The following is a 16,861-nucleotide window of genomic DNA, read 5'->3' as shown; positions in this document are numbered from 1 at the left end:
CAAAAGATTTTAATACCCTGCACTGCAGCTGCTAATAGAGTTTCAGTGCTGTAAGAACACCTAAAACCTGATTGAGAAGGGTAAAATTCCAGATACAGAACTATTGGACTGCCCCTATCGAACTGACTACTCACTTGTCCTTTAGATTGTAAGCTCTTTGAGCAGGGCCTGTCCTTTTATGTTAAATTGTACAGCGCTGCGTAACCCTAGTAGCGCTTTAGAAATGTTAAGTAGTAGTAGAACTACATTTGCTTCTAACAACTTTGAGGCATAGTGCCAGCCTTCTAGCTTTAGCTAACTCATTGGTAGGCTCATACCCACATTTTGCCTTTTAAAAATAAGGGTTAAAATAATCACAGTTTTGGGTAAACTAACCATTTGTAAATATCTTACTAGAAGAGTGATCCAGTGTATGATCTCAAAAAGGAGGATCACTTCACAATGTAGATGGACAAGGATCTAACACAATGAGATTTTGCAAGATTATATAAATTTCTACAATTGATTTTAAAAAAAATCCAAAATTCTTATAAATTTGTACAGATTCTCATTTACAGTTGTACCTAATAAAGCTAACATGCTAACAGTTGAATCCATCACAAATCCTAAATACATTTAAACCTGCTTAACATCATATTCAAGAGACTTGACATTAACTGGAGTTTTAATCTTAGAAACACAGTGCACAAATGCACAGAAGAGAGCCAGAGGCTAGCTTTCATATTTCTGATTTATTCAGAGTTGATACACACATACAGTATACAGATCATGATAGGGAGAAAAGATTCAAACCAAATACACTGATCAGCAGCAGAAAAAAAGCACATGATTTTATACTGTTAGAGTCACTGGGTTGTTAATTAAGAAATCCTGAACACAAGCCACAGTATTTAAATATCCTACTGTACATCTGTAAAACTGCCAATAAAAAGCATATACCATTTTGAGAACAGTCACAGACTAAGCAAGTGTAACAGTGGTCATTTCTTTAAAGGTTGTTTTATTCGTATCATCCTGTCATTAAAATTTGTAACCTGTCATTAAAATCGTCCATGGTACCTGAAGATTGGAGGGTGACCAATGTGATGCTGATTTTTAAAAAGGGTTCTAGGGGGGATACGGGAAATTATAGACCAGTAAGCATGACATCGGTGCCGGGCAAAATAGTGGAAACTATTATAAAGAATAAAATTACAGAACACGTAGACATACATGGTTTAATGGGACAGAGTCAGCACGCATTCAAGTCAAGGGAAGTATTGCCTCACCAATTTGTTTCATTTCTTTGAAGGCGTGAACAAACATGTGGATAAAGCTGAGGCGGTTGATGTAATGTATCTAGATTTTCAGAATGCTTTTGATAAAGTTCCTCATGAGAGACTCCTGAGAAAATTAAAGAGTCATGGATAGGAGGCAAGGTTCTGGTGCAGATTAGGAATTGATTATTGAACAAAAAACAGAGGGCAGAGTTAAATGGTCATTTCTATCAATGGAGGAGGGTGAACACTGGAGTACCGCAGGAATCTGTACTGAGACAGGTGCTATTTTATCATTTTTATAATGATATGAAAATCGGAACGAAGAGTGAGGTGATTAAATCTGCAGATGATACAAAACTATTCAAGGTTGTTAAAACATGTGCAGACTGTGAAATATTGCAGGAAGACCTTATGAAATTGGAAGACTGGGTATCCAAATGGCAGATGAAATTTAATGTGGACAAATGCAAGGTGATGCACATTGGAAAGAATAATCTGAATCAGAGTAACCTGATGCTGGGGTTCACCTTGGGGATCAGGACTCAAGAAAAAGATCTGGGTGTTGTCGTATATAATACACTGAAATCTTCTGCTCAGTGTACAGCGGCCAAAAAAGCAAACAAGATGCTAGGAATTATTAGGAAAGGGATGATGAATGAGACCGAAAATACTATAATGCCTTTGTATTGCTCCATGGTGCATCCATATCTGAGTATTGCATTCAGTTCTGGTCACCATATCTCAAAAAACATATAGCTGAATTAGAAAAAGTTCAAAGAAGAGCAACCAAAACGATAAAGGGGATGAACTCCTCTCATATGAAGATAGGCTAAAGATGTTAGGGCTCTTCAGCTTGGAAAACAGACGGATGATGGGAGATATGATTGAGGTCTACAAAATTCTGAGTGGTGTAGAACGAGTAGAAGCAAATCGATTTTTTTTTCCTCCTTCCAAAAGTACAAAGACTAGGGGGCCACTCAAGGAAGTTACATGGAAATACTTTCCAAAACAAATAGGAGGAAATATGTTTTCACTTAACGAATAGTTAATTGCTGAAACTCTTTGCCAGAGGATGTGGTAGCACTGGTTAGTGTATCTGGGTTTAAAAAAAGGTTTGGACAAATTCCTGGAAGGAAAAGTCCATAGTCTGCTATTGAGACAGACATGGGAAGCAACTGCTTGCCCTGGGATTTGTAGTATGGAGTGTTTGTTTTTACAGCAACTTGCTGAGATTTATTTGATGGACTATGTTTCTGTTATAATCAATTCATCATCAGCTGTTACAAGTTCTTCAAAGATCAAAGGTCACTGAACCATCCAAAATTGCAACTGTATCACTACCATCTTGAGGTGCATGTGAGGAATCAAACTGCACATTGCAAAAACAGTTGATGATCATGGCCTGGCTCACTGAATTTCATTCAGCATGCATGAAGTCAATGGCAATTTTGACATCAACATGTGCTGATCACTTCTGTTCCATTGCATGCAGAATGTTCTGCACAATTCGCTTTCTGTACTGCTGTTGAATGCGCAGATGACACCCAGTCACAAAACTGAATCACACTGTTGTTTGGTAGCAAAAAGACTAGCTTTGTTGCAGTCAGGTTGCCTAGGTCTGTGTGTGCCAGGCAACTGCCACAAACAGAATTTTCCTTTGTTTCATTTTGTTGTCAAATGCAACCCATCCAGTCTTCAAACAGTTCACCCATCATCCATGTACATTTGTTCACCTTATAGTCACCCCCCCCCCCAAATTTTTTTTTTTTTAAACAGCACAGATTTTGTGATTTTCTTATTACAAACAGAAGTCACTTCTCAGTGCTCATCATGTTGCAGCAAACTCCAGCCATGGCACTTTATTTGAAGCACAATGCTTGGTCTGGTAACAGTCTGAAAATGACACCAAAAAGACAGTCTTTAGGGTCACACCCTTCTCTGAAGCTCGCTTAAGCGGCTCGAAGGGCGAACACTGAAGGGCCTTTAAAACTAACCCAAGATTGATTTACATGAAAAGGTGAAACAATCGATTTTGTTACCAGTATTTCATCCTTCTCCACATCTAACATGTCGATAGCCATCTGCAAACTCTAGACTGTACTATAGAGCACTATCGATATTTTTCCAACAGGCCTTCTCAGTTGTTTTTATCTCATCGCTTGAATCATCATCATCCAGTCTCTAAACAAACCTTATCAGGATATATTGCCAGCTGTATTCAATCTTGTTACACCAAATCAGGTTTTCAAGAACCATCATTTATTTCTCATGTCACAGCTCATAGACTAAGAGCCACAGCTACTTCAACTGAATATTTTCATAGAACACCACTGATTGATATATGCCGCACAGCAACGTGGACGTCTGTCCATACATTCACTAAACACTACTGTCTAGATGTTGCATCGCTGTGATTCCAACTTTGGACAGACAATTCTTCAGGAGGCAACCTAAACTACAATTGTCCTCCTCCTCCTCACACAGGTACCAGTTAATACTTCCTCTATATAACATATTATTAAATATTATTCATTATACTGTTAACTGTGTATACTAGGGAGTCTTCACAGGTATGGCTAGAAGATCATGGCAATGGAAAAATAGTCGTTTCTTACCTGTAACGGTAGTTTTCCATGGGCAGTAGATCTTCTAGCCACACCATCCCTCCCCCACCCACCCTAAGTTGTCGTTTGCTCTTTTCATTAAACTGAGGTTTGTGAGGTGTTCTACTGTATTTATACTATATATTGGATAGGAATTATTGAGAGTTTTAAAATATTTAGAGTTTATGCTGTTGGAATGCTGGGTCAGTCACATCAGCATGACATAACTTCACATGTGTGGCTAGAAGATCTACTGTCATTACAGGTAAGAAAGGTAAAATTATGTATCATACCTGATAATTTTCTTTCCATTAATCATAGCTGATCAATCCATAGACTGGTGGGTTGTGTCCATCTACCAGCAGGTGGAGATAGAGAGCAAACTTTTGCCTCCCTATATGTGGTCATGTGCTGCCGGAAACTCCTCAGTATGTCGATATCAAAGCTCCATCCGCAGGACTCAGCACTTAGAGAATTACACCCACAAAGGGACACTCTGCCCAGCTCACCACCGCCGAAACGGGGGAGGGGAATTAACCCAGCTCATCCCCACACAAGTGGGGGAGGGGAATCCGTCCAGCTCATCCCCGCGGAGCGGGGGAGGGACACCACACCCGCCGATGCGGGGGGATCTGGCTTATCCTGCAACCGCAACCGCGGGAGGAGCTGACTGACCCTAACACCGCCGAAGCGGGAGGGGTACAAAGCTGCCCTACAGCCGCACGAAGCGGGAGGGAGTGCCGGCAGAATTTAAGTCTCAATCCAGCCCCGTAAAACGGAGGGGAGAGGAATGCAGCAGCTCACTGTAACACAAACTCGTCTCAACTCTTGAAGAATCCAAGTGAAAAAACTTGAACACGAAGTCCTCCTGAAGTAACTGAAGACTAAACTTGAACCTAAAATTCAACCAGAATATAAACAGTACAGATATCTGGGAGGGGCTATGGATTGATCAGCTATGATTAATGGAAAGAAAATTATCAGGTATGATACATAATTTTACCTTCCATATCATCATGCTGATCAATCCATAGACTGGTGGGATGTACCGAAGCAGTACTCACCCAGGGCGGGACATTGAAATCCCTGACCTCAACACTGAAGCTCCAAACCGGGCCTCCGCCCATGCCACCACAGTCAAGCGGTAATGCTTGGAGAATGTATGGGCTGATGCCCAAGTTGCCGCCTTGCATATCTCTTCCGAGGAGACGGACCCGGCCTCTGCCATCGAGGCCGCCTGAGCTCTAGTGGAGTGAGCCTTCAGCTGGATAGGCGGCACCTTCCCTGCGGCCACATAAGCCGCTGCAATGGCTTCCTTGACCCATCTTGCCACTGTAGGCTTAGCAGCCTGCAGACCCTTACGAGGACCTGCAAACAGGACAAACAGATGATCCGATTTCCGGAAATCATTGGTCACTTCCAAGTATCTGATGATGACTCGTCTCACATCCAGATATTTAAGAGCAGAGTATTCCTCTGGGTAGTCCTCCCTACGAAAGGAAGGGAGACAGAGCTGCTGATTCACATGGAAGCGAGAAACAATCTTGGGCAGGAAGGAAGGCACTGTGCGAATAGTCACTCCTGCCTCAGTGAACTGCTGAAAAGGCTCTCGACATGAGAGTGCCTGGAGCTCGGAAACTCTTCTGGCTGAAGTGATAGCCACCAAAAAGACTGCTTTCAACGTCAGGTCTTTCAGAGATGCCCTCGACAAGGGTTCAGAAGGCGGCTTCTGTAATGCTCTTAGCACCAGATTGAGATTCCACGCAGGCACCACCGAGTGCAGAGGAGGGCGCAGGTGATTAACTCCCTTGAGAAAACGCACCACATCTGGCTGCGAAGCCAGGGAAGCACCCTTCAGGCGGCCCCTGAAGCAAGCCAGGGCCGCTACCTGGACTTTAAGGGAACCGAGAGACAGGCCTTTCTCCAGACCTTCTTGCAGGAATGCCAACACTGAAGAAATTGGAGCAGTGAATGGAGAAAATGAGCCTGCTTCACACCACGCTGCAAAGGTACGCCAAACCCTGGCGTAAGCAGTAGAAGTAGAGCGCTTCCTCGCTCTCAGCATAGTGGCGATGACCTTGTCTGAGAAGCCCTTCTTCCTCAGACGCTGCCGCTCAATAGCCAGGCCGTAAGACCAAAGGGGGAGGGATCCTCCATCACCACGGGACCCTGATGCAACAGGCCCTGCTCCACTGGCAGCCGCAGAGGATCGTCGACTGAGAGCCTGATCAAGTCCGCATACCAGGGACGTCTGGGCCAATCCGGACCCACCAGGATTATCCAGCCTGGATGCTTTGCCACCCGGTCTAGCACCCTGCCCAGCATGGGCCAGGGCGGGAACACATAGAGAAGCTCTTGTGTCGGCCACTGTTGGAGAAGAGCATCTACTCCCAGGGATCGAGGGTCCCGTCCTCTGCTGAAAAAGCGCGGCACTTGGCAATTGGCCAATGACGCCATCAGATCTAGGCTCGGCTGGCCCCAGCGCTTCGTGATGTCCAAGAACGCCTGAGCAGATAGCTGCCACTCTCCGGGCTCCAAGGTATGGCGACTGAGAAAGTCCGCCTTGACATTCATGACTCCGGCAATGTGGGCCGCTGACAGCTGTTCCAGGTTCGCTTCCGCCCACTGGCATAGACTCATAGCCTCCTTGGCTAGAGGGGCGCTCTTGGTACCTCCCTGGCGGTTGACATAGGCCACAGCCGTGGCATTGTCCGACAGGACCCGTACTGGCTTCAACGCCAGTACCGGGATGAACTCCAAAAGCGCCAACCGAATGGCTCTGAGTTCCAGGAGGTTGATAGACCACTTTGCCTCTGCAGGAGACCAGAGCCCCTGCGCTGTCCTTCCCAAGCAGTGGGCTCCCCAGCCCGACAAAGAGGCGTCCGTCGTGACAACAATCCACTCCGGGGTCACCAGAGGCATTCCCGCAGACAACTTGTCTGTCTGCATCCACCAGCTCAGCGCCTTGCGCACTGCTGGGTCCAAGGGAAGGCGCACAGCATAATCCTCCGACATCGGAGTCCAGCGCTGCAGCAGAGAGTGTTGTAGTGGTCTCATATGAGCCCTGGCCAAGGGCACTACTTCCATCGTGGCCGTCATAGAGCCCAACAGCTGCACATAGTCCCAAGCCCGAAGAGGAGAGGCTACTAGGAACTGGTCCACCTGAGCCTGAAGTTTGACAATCCGAATGTCTGGCAGGAACACTCTGCCCACTTGGGTGTCGAATCGAACTCCCAGATACTCCAGGGACTGAGTCGGGCGCAGCTGGCTTTTCTCCCAGTTGATGATCCACCCCAGGGAGCTCAAAAGAGCAACCACCCGGTTCACAGCTTTGCCGCACTCTGCATAAGAGGGGGCTCGGATCAACCAGTCGTCCAGATAAGGATGGACTTGTACTCCTTCCTTCCTCAGGAAGGCCGCGATGACCACCATGACTTTGGAGAAGGTCCGCGGAGCAGTAGCCAACCCGAACGGGAGGGCTCTGAACTGGAAGTGTCGGCCCAGGACTGCAAAACGCAGAAAGCGTTGATGGGGAGGCCAGATGGGAATATGCAAGTACGCTTCCTTGATGTCCAAGGATGCCAGGTACTCCCCTGCCTTCACTGCCGCTATAACAGAGCGGAGAGTCTCCATGCGAAAGTGCCGAACTTTCAAGGCCCGATTGACCCCTTTGAGGTCGAGGATAGGCCGTACAGAACCTCCTTTCTTTGGTACCACAAAGTAAATGGAGTAACGTCCCTTGCCAAGCTGATTCTCTGGCACCGGAACGACCGCACCCAGGCGGATCAGATTGTCCAAGGTCTGCTGCACTGCCACAGCCTTGACCGGAGACTTGCAGGGAGAAAGTACAAACCCGTCTCTTAAGGGTCGGCAGAACTCTAGCTTGTAGCCGTCTTTGATGACTTCCAGCACCCAAGCGTCTGAAGTTATTGTGGTCCACTCGCCCAGAAACGAGGACAGCCGTCCTCCAATCTGCACTGGGGTGTGGACCAAGGCCCCGTCATTGGGTACGAGACCCTGGGGGAGGACCGGAGGGAGCACCTCCGGAACGGCGGTCTCTACGAAAGGAATGCTGCTTGGGGGAGAAGTTCCTCTTGAAGGAAGAGGAGGCAGAAGAGCCCGACCTGCCCGGGCGGTACCGACGGGCTTCCTGAAACCGTCCTCTGGAGGTACCGGGACGAGTACTAGCCCGAGCCCTGACCTCTGGTAACTTCTTGCCCTTAGACGTGCCGAGATCGGTCACGATTTTGTCCAGCTCGACCCCAAAGAGCAGCTTGCCTTTAAAAGGCAATTTCGCTAGGCAGGATTTAGAGGCGTGGTCAGCAGACCAATGCTTCAGCCAAAGCCACCGCCGCGCAGAGATTGTCTGAGCCATGCCTTTAGCTGAGGCCCTCAAGACATCATACAGCAAGTCTGCCAAATAGGCCAAGCCCGATTCCAGGGCCGGCCAATCAGCCCTCAAGGAATGATCCGAGGGGGAAGCCCGCTGCACCAAAGTCAGGCACGCCCTGGCCACATAGGAGCCGCAAACTGAGGCCTGCAAACTTAAAGCAGCCGCCTCAAAGGACGACCTTAAGGCCGCCTCCAATCTTCTGTCTTGGGCGTCCTTTAGGGCCGTGCCACCTTCCACCGGCAACGCCGTTTTCTTAGTCACCGCAGTGATTAAAGAATCCACGGTAGGCCACAGATAGGCCTCACGTTCACTTTCAGGCAAAGGATAGAGGCGGGACATAGCCCTAGCCACTTTAAGGCTCGCTTCCGGGACATCCCATTGAGCCGAAATTAAGGTGTGCATGGCATCATGCACGTGGAAGGTTCTAGGCGGGCGCTTCGTCCCCAGCATAATGGCAGAGCCAACAGGGGCTGAGGGAGAGACGTCCTCCGGAGAGGAAATCTTCAAAATGCCCATGGCCTGCACTAACAGGTTGGGCAAATCCTCTGAGCTAAAGAGCCGCGCTGCAGAGGGGTCATCCGCTCCATCCGAGCGGGGATCCGTCTCCTCCAAGGAATCCGCAAAGGACCGTTGGGAGAACTCAGATACGCTGCCCTCATCTACATCGGAGGAGACAAAGTCCTCCAAGGTCTGGGAATCAACCCGAGGGCGTTTACCTCCGGGGCCTCAACCTCTTTACCAGACGAGGGAGCAGGGGCAGCGTTTTGCATAAGGAAGGCCTGATGCAGCAGCAAAACAAACTCGGGGGAGAACCCCCCAGACTGTGCACTTCCGCAGCCTGGGCTACAGCCCTAGACGCACCCTCAACCGGCGCTCGCAAGAGCGGGGGAGAGACATGCTGCGCATCCAAGATAGCGCCCGACGCGACACTCCGCGAAGGAGCCGCGCGGGAAGAACGGCGCTTAACTTTAGCCGCTTCTGTGCCGTCGCCCAAATTAAGGGCGTTCATGGCATCAATGTCTCCCACCTCAAGGGCGGCCCAAGAAGAAGCCGTCCGAGCCGCGTGGCCGACCAATATGGCGGAGGCGAGCCGCGGGGGATGGGCGTTTATGGCGGGAAAAACCGCCACACCGGAGGAAGGACCGGGACACTCATCGGTCACGAAACTGTCACCCAACAAGGGCGAATCAGACTTTAAGACCCCCGCATCCCCTCTGGAAGCGCACACGCGATCCGGGGAGCGACTCTTTGCGCCCTCGCCCTCCGACGCCATGGGCCACGTGGAGACCAATCGGGGAACCCCCTGCCCGCTATAAAAGGTAAAAATTACCTGCTGTCCGCTCCGAGCTGTAACGACCTGGTGTCCCAGTGAGTAGCTGCAATAAACGTTTAAATAAACGTAGAAATAAACGCCTTTAAGGACGTTCAAAATTTTTTTTTTTTTTAAACGGAGCCAGTGGGAGGGGGGAGAAAAGGAGGGACCTGGCGCCACCAGGTTTGCACTTGCTCAAGAAGAGCCCTCAACCCCAGGCACTCAACAAAACCTAAAAATTAGGCTTGGAGGCCTAGCCAGAGCTGCTGCTGTGTGTGACCACCACCTGCTGAGATAGAGAACATACTGAGGAGTTTCCGGCAGCACATGACCACATATAGGGAGGCAAAAGTTTGCTCTCTATCTCCACCTGCTGGTAGATGGACACAACCCACCAGTCTATGGATTGATCAGCATGATGATATGGAACTACTTTTTCTACACCTCCATCTGTTGGTTGAAAAGCATAACCCACCTGGCTGGACAAGGAAGCAGTTTTTATAGTGTGCCTGAATTTGCAGAATTAAAGCAAGTAAAGAGTCTAGCAGTATCCCAAATGGGATACTTCCCAATCTTCTATGTCTGTTGTCAGAACAGCATTCCAGCATATGCCTATGCAATCCAAGCGCAGATACTCATTTGTCAACAGTACAGCAATTTATTCTTTATTCACCAGAACTTCCCCCTGCACTAATTTTTTTTTAACCCATGCTCTTCATGGAAGCCAAACAGCAGCAAAAAAACAAAACAAAAAACATGAAATCCTCAACTAATGCTAAAGTACAAGCTAACATTTTACTCCTCCTCAGCCCTTGTGTTAAAGCAATGGCTCAGTCTTCTTGTCTATTGACCATCACTATGGAATGCCCTCTTGGCCCCTCTTCACATTGATTGCAGTTCCCCAAGGCTATTCACAGTTCATGTGCAAACTCATTTCTATATAGGGCACATACAATTGTACACAAAAGCCAGAGCTAACCTATTTTAAAAGCCTAGCACCATAGCCCGTATAAGAGGCTTGGGGAGGCTTAATGCAACCTTCCTCTCCTCTTTTGGAGCACTGCTTCAATATAAACTGGAGCGTCCCCTCCCCGCGCTCCCTTTCTGCCTGACTGCTCCCCAATTCAGTGGACATCAATAAACAGACTGTGCGCGGAGCCAAAGAGCTCTGCTGCACGTCGCTGACAGCTCTGCCGGTTCCTGCCCGAACAGGATGATGCATCAGAGGGTGGGACCAGAAGAGCAGTAAGCACCGCTGTATAGCAACCTATGGCCCCGTGCACAGTTTTTGTTTACCGATGGCCAATGAATCGGAGAGGAAGCGGGTTTGGCAGCAAGGCAGCATGGAAGGGAAGTTCCTTTTTCTTTTTACGGCTAGGTGAAAGAAAAAAAGAGAGAAGATAATGCTGGAGGCAGGAAATGAGAGGAAAGAGAGGATGATGGGGGAGGGAAGAGGCAGACACACAATGCGGATATTGGTGGGGCAGAAAGAGAAACAAAGCTAGATGTTTTGGGGGGAGATGAGGCGGATGGGCAAAGCTGGATATTAGGGGGAGAGAAGAAACAGGTGCAAAGCTGGATATGGGGGGGGGGGAAGAGACAGAGGAGCAAAGCTGGATAGTGGAAAGAAAAACAGGCAGTGCTGCATGGTGGAAGAAGAGAGGCTGAGGTGTTGAGTAGAGAGTGAGGAGCAATACTGGAAGGTGGGGGGAGACACAGAGGTGCATTGTTGTACAGGGAGAGACAGAGAAGAGATCCGTATGGTATGTAGGTAGCGTGAGGTGCGAGAGAGAGAGGAGATCCTGGGTGCCTGGGGCAGGGGAAGAGAGAGAAGACATGCTGCATGGAAGGCAGGGGGAAGAAAGTTAGATGGGGAGAGAGAAACAGAGAGGAGATTATGGCAGGCAGGGAGACACAGAAAGCAGAAAAGAAAATATCAGTGTCGGAGATGGATGTAGAAGATGTGAAGACATGCGATAAATGGAAAGGAGATAGGGAAAGAGTTAAAAGACAGAAAGGCAGTAACCAGAGACTGTGACCTGCATAATTAGAAAAATTAGATGCCAGATAGCAAAGGTAAAATTATTTTTAAATGTAGAATGAAGTAGCCATGTTAGTCCACTTTACAGGTTAATAAATACAAAACAAAAAATGTAAAATAAGATGACAACTTTTTAGTGGACTAAATACATTTTTGACTTGCTTTCAGAGGTCTAAAACCTCCTTCCTCAGATTAGTAAACTCCAAAAAGCTAATCAAAAACATTTATTAAATTAGTTCAATAAAAAGGTATCACCTTATTATATTTATGGGGGGGGGAGACAGATATTTCAAATATTTATTCATTTTTTAATTTAGTGAGTGGAATGTGTCAGTTTCTGAAATTTAAATCTGTTGGTCTGACTCAGTATGGCTATTCTTATGTTACAGCCAATTTGCTTTCTAGGTCCTGAGTGACTAAGGTTTTTTATTACTTTTCAATATTCTTATGACCAATAATCCACTCAAGCTTTGACCGGCTGGTGAAGTTAAGGACAGCGGGACACTACAGCGATTGGATTGAAGCTAAGTGTTGGGTAGCTGTCTCACCATAACTGCCGATTACTAATGAACTGACGTAAATTGTATGAATTAAACTGAAAGCAATTGATTTGAACTACATTCTGTGTTCCATAAAAATACATACACGTCTGTCACCATATCAGTGTATTTGGGAACGGTTTTCAGCACATACCCTGATACATTAAGGAGTGGAGTTTTTGGGGGGGGTTTTTTTGAGCCATTTGATGGTGCGCCGGGCCCACGCCTTATAGTCCATCTCTGGGCTGGTTGGATGGCAATACTGAAGCTTTTTTCCTCCACTTTGGGTGCGGGGTTTGTTTAGCTGTTTGGCTGTGTGGATGACAGCAGTAGTATTTATTGATTTTGCACGCATGTGTGGAGCTGTGTTTAGCGTTTCTATATTACTTTTCAATATGCCTAATATTAGAATTTGGACTTGATTTAGCTCATAGCATTCTCCACAGTAGCTCAACTTTCACTTGCTAACCTTGAATCTCACTAATTGGGGTGGTACTTTTCACATTTGGGATGGGACACCCTTGGTATCTCTGCACTCTGGAAATTGGACCATAGCAGTGGTGCTTTTATGTCATCCAAATATTCTGGCTGCTTATTCTGTAGAAATGCACTTTCCTTCCAACTATACTACTCTCAGTTTGTGCAACCACTTTATTCTTTGACATAAGATACATATCTAATATCTAAATTTAATAAAAATGTATTACTTGTTACTATTTTACTTTTACTTATTTTTTCTGTGTTGTCAGATATTTATGGATGTAAGCCCCACCCCTGGCACCACCCCTTTTAGCCTCCCCAAACAGTTGGGCCACCAACCGCCTATGCCTAGCACACTTTACTGCATCAGCCTCTCAGAGAGCACTGTTCAACATGTACAGTATTGAACACTGACTATAACATATTTAGACCCGAGGCGTAGCCAGACTTTGGCAGGAGGGGGGTCCAGAGCCCAAGGTGAGGGGGCACATTTTAGCCCCCCCCCTCCGACCCTCTCGACCCCCCTCCCGCTGCCGACCCACCGTCGCCTACCTTTGCTGGTGGGGGACCCCAACCCCCGCCAGCAGAGGTCCTCTTCTTCTCGCAAAAGGCTGCCTTCTGTTTCTGACATCCTGCACATTGTACGTGCAGGACGTCAGACTCACAGAACGAAGCCTTGCAGATCAGCTGGACATCAGAAACAGAAGGAAGCCTTTTGCGAGACGAGGACCTCGGCTGGTGGGGGTTGGGGTCCCTCGCCAGCAAAGGCAGGCAACGGCGGGTTGGCGGCGGGAGGGTCCAGGGCCAAATCTATGGGGGCCCTGCCCCCACAGGCCCCACATAGGTACGCCACTGATTTAGACTGATCAGTATACAAAACATCTTCTGTAACAGCTACAGCCCCTCTCCAAGGACAAAACATAGAATCATCAATATTGGTATTTCTACATTTACCTAATATAGGATCATTCCCAAAGCATCATTGTTGTTTATATCAGCATCCAACATGAAACTGGAAATGGGATAAGTTTACAAACCAAGACGCTAGAATAAAACAAAATATACCACATATGAGGAAAGGTTGAGTACTCTATTCTTGTAATGGGAATTTTTTTTTAATCCGTTTGAATCAATCACTACAAAGAGAAAATCCTCTGCTGGTACCCAGTTACTTCTTCAAGGCACCACCTGCCCATACATCACTTGTTAAATGATTTTAACCTGTGTTCAGGTTTACAAGTGATATGCGAAGTAAAAAGGGCTATCCAAAAATGCCTATCATTTAAACAATTTTCAGATCACTTACTAGCATATCATTTTATACATCCCAGCCATATAAATACAAAATGAAGCATCACACAAGCATGGCTTATTCTTATTTTTCATTTATTATATTTAGTTTTCCCTTATTTGCAGCATCCTAATTTATTCATCCTGGAGGAGTTGCCTAGTGGTTAGTGCAGCAGACTTTGATCCTGGGGAACTGGGCTCCATTCCCACTGTAGCTCCTTGCAACTCGTGGGCAAGTCACTTAACACTCCATTGCCCCAGGTACAAATAAGTACCTGTATATACTATGTAAACCGCTTCAACATAGTTGCAAAAAAAAAAAAAACACACACAGAAAGGCATCAAGTCCTACTCCCTTTCCCTAAAAGAAACCAGCAACAAACTGAAAAAATGAATCACATCCCTGGGTTTACTCTAATTGCAGGGTGAAAACTGAGAAGGCTTTCATTTCTGGAATATAATAAAAGCTGAAAGTTATAACTATCAACATTCTAAATGCATGTCAAAATTCTATATTTTTATCCAAGACGAGAATTTTTTTTAATTGTTTTAAAAAATCCTTTTAGTAGTTTTCTATTTTAAGTTACTAGGAAAACACTATTTATTTTTTTAAATGCCTTAAGATTAACAAAGGTAATGATCAGAGCAAACTGTTACTTAGTTCAAACAAAGTACCTTTCGAACAGATGTGCTCGCAGTGGCACGAGGTGGGTAGGGGCAGCAGAGAGTAGGAGACTATCACATAACCGACAAACTACTAACTAATTTCCAAACAACCTGGCAAATACCTCTCACAGATATGAAAAGCCACATTAATACCTAGTTGATTTTTCATCTCTCTTAAGGATTTCAAATGACATCCAATTTCTAAAACTACATTTAATGAAGAAAGGTTGTCACCATCTCTACTCTTGAAACAGTAACACATCGTACAAGTTTGAATTATACAAGTACATACTTTCTACTCTGCTACGTAGAATATCAGCACATGCAAACCAAAGCTGATATACCTAACGTCTATCTTTGAACTCAAATTCGGTTGTAAATTGCTATTTCAAAAATTATACGAAAAAAAACAAAACAGGTAAGCCAACTGAAATAATTTACCCATCCTAAGAGAAAACAGCCAACCCTTCACTATAAATATACGAAAAAAAATCTGATTCACCACACTGATCTTGTACTAGCATTTTCAAGAACCGAATAATTACCTTAACATCGGCTTAGCTGAATTATTAGCCAGCTCTGAAAAACACAGTCGTACCCAGAAGTGCTCTACCACTGCCCTGAAATCCTGCTGCAGCGTGCTTCTTTGGCAGCCGGAATGTATCAAATTTCACCAGGAACCGGAAACTCCTCCCCCTTCCACTCCCATTGGTTGAAGCCTCAACAGGGTGGAACGCTCCAAACTCGAATCACTACAGGGGAGGGTTTTGCCCTAAATGGCACACATTGCGGCTTTACTCAATTCCATAAATTGGAGACCTGCGCACTGGAATAATCCAAACCTCTTACTTCACCCCTCCCGTCGCTCAGATTATGTTTTTATGATAATGAGGTTGTCTTACAAAAAAATTATTCAAGCTTTTATTAGTGCTATAGCGCAGCCCTACCCCCTCAAAACGTTCTTCTATGGATGGTCCTAAGAGGTGTAATTTCGCTCAGAAATAGTTCTCTCTAACCCTACACACGATCAGGTCAACGTCCTCTTTGGACTCTTACAGCCAACTAAAGCAAAGTGCGATTTTTTATTTGTAAGGATTAAATATTGTGCAACATAGTTTCTATTACGAAGCCTCCTTTTCCCTCTCTCTACACATGTAAAGAAATAATCCTCTCAACGCAGCATTATAATCTTTTGCCGGAGAAACAAACTTTTACAGAAATGTTTTTAAAAAATGTAAATAACGTTCTTCTAGATTTTTAAAAATAAGATCTTAGTGTAGGACGAGGTTAACAACTCAAGACAGTCCCTTACCTTGCCCTTTTGGCTAAAGTTTAGGAACCAGTACAATACGAGCGGTTAAAGACCTGCGACCCGATCGACTATAGTATGAACTCAATGTTAGGGTCACTGAGAAAAACAGAAGACCTATTCTTTTCCTGTTAATAAAAATACTGCTTTATCATCTTTATCTTTAAAAATCTGCTTAGATAAAAATATTAAAATTAAAAAAAAGGTAAATTGAATTTTTCTACACTAGTCCATCCCTTATTTGCTTAGAGCTGGTCTGCTAATTTTCTAAATTGTTTTCTTCACTAAAACGCTACTTACGCCTACGGAGAAAGTAAAGGGTTACCACCTTCTGGAAAGAGAAAAACCTACCATCCACTCCCAAGTAACTTCAGTGATGGACACACTTCCACCCCTGCAGACTACATCACGGGAAATTCAACAAGAGAAATTGCATTCATCAGACCTACAGAGCTACAGCTCCACCCTCAGTGCCCCAAGACACACGATCCATCCTCCGGGTACTACCATTCCTATATAATAATTCTCACCTCCAACAGGAGTGCTGGTGGGACCGTGCCTGCCGGCAGTGGTCTGCTAGGCAGGCATGCTCTGACTCAGTGGACAGACAATTGGCAAAGCAAAACCAATCTGAGTGCTGGCCATTAGGACACAGGATTGATAGGAGAGTTTTAAAAGGACTGAAGGAACCGAAAGTGTTAAATGGGGGGAGGGGGGAGTTCTGAACCACTGAAATAGACATGAACATTGGGACCAATCGAATGACTGCCCATTAGCACACAGGGTACCTAGGAGGAGTTTTAAAATGACTGAAGAAACCAAAAGTGTTGGGGGGGGGGGGGGGGGGAGTTCTGAATGAATGAATGAAAGAAATTAAAATTTAGGAGAGGAACACAATCTGAATGCCGGGCATTTGTACACAGGGTGGATAGGACACTTTTTTTAAAAATGAAGTACGTTAAGTATTAC

The 16,861-nt window shown here is 45.8% G+C and overlaps 1 protein-coding gene across 4 annotated transcripts in view; it reads right to left on the bottom strand.

Annotated features, from left to right (window-relative positions):
• ADK (adenosine kinase) overlaps positions 1-16,861 on the bottom strand; it is a 656,244-nt gene that overhangs the window by 562,333 nt on the left and 77,050 nt on the right. Inside the window, exon 1 of one of the 4 annotated variants that reach the window (XM_030203212.1) lies at positions 16,244-16,338. The exons of 2 other annotated variants lie outside the window; for them this stretch is intronic. Coding sequence is in view for 1 of the 2 variants with exons in the window: in XM_030203210.1 (XP_030059070.1) it covers positions 15,129-15,136 (8 nt within the window). In the remaining variant the exon portion in view is untranslated. Of the gene's footprint in view, positions 1-15,128; positions 15,230-16,243; positions 16,339-16,861 lie in introns of those variants that run through there. One more of the 4 variants, XM_030203210.1, reaches the window with a different exon arrangement.

This window comes from Microcaecilia unicolor, chromosome 5 (assembly GCF_901765095.1).
Source record: "Microcaecilia unicolor chromosome 5, aMicUni1.1, whole genome shotgun sequence".
Lineage (NCBI taxonomy): Eukaryota > Metazoa > Chordata > Amphibia > Gymnophiona > Siphonopidae > Microcaecilia > Microcaecilia unicolor.
The sequence above is the reverse complement of the archived record's forward strand: the minus strand, read 5'-3'. Positions and strand labels throughout refer to the sequence as shown.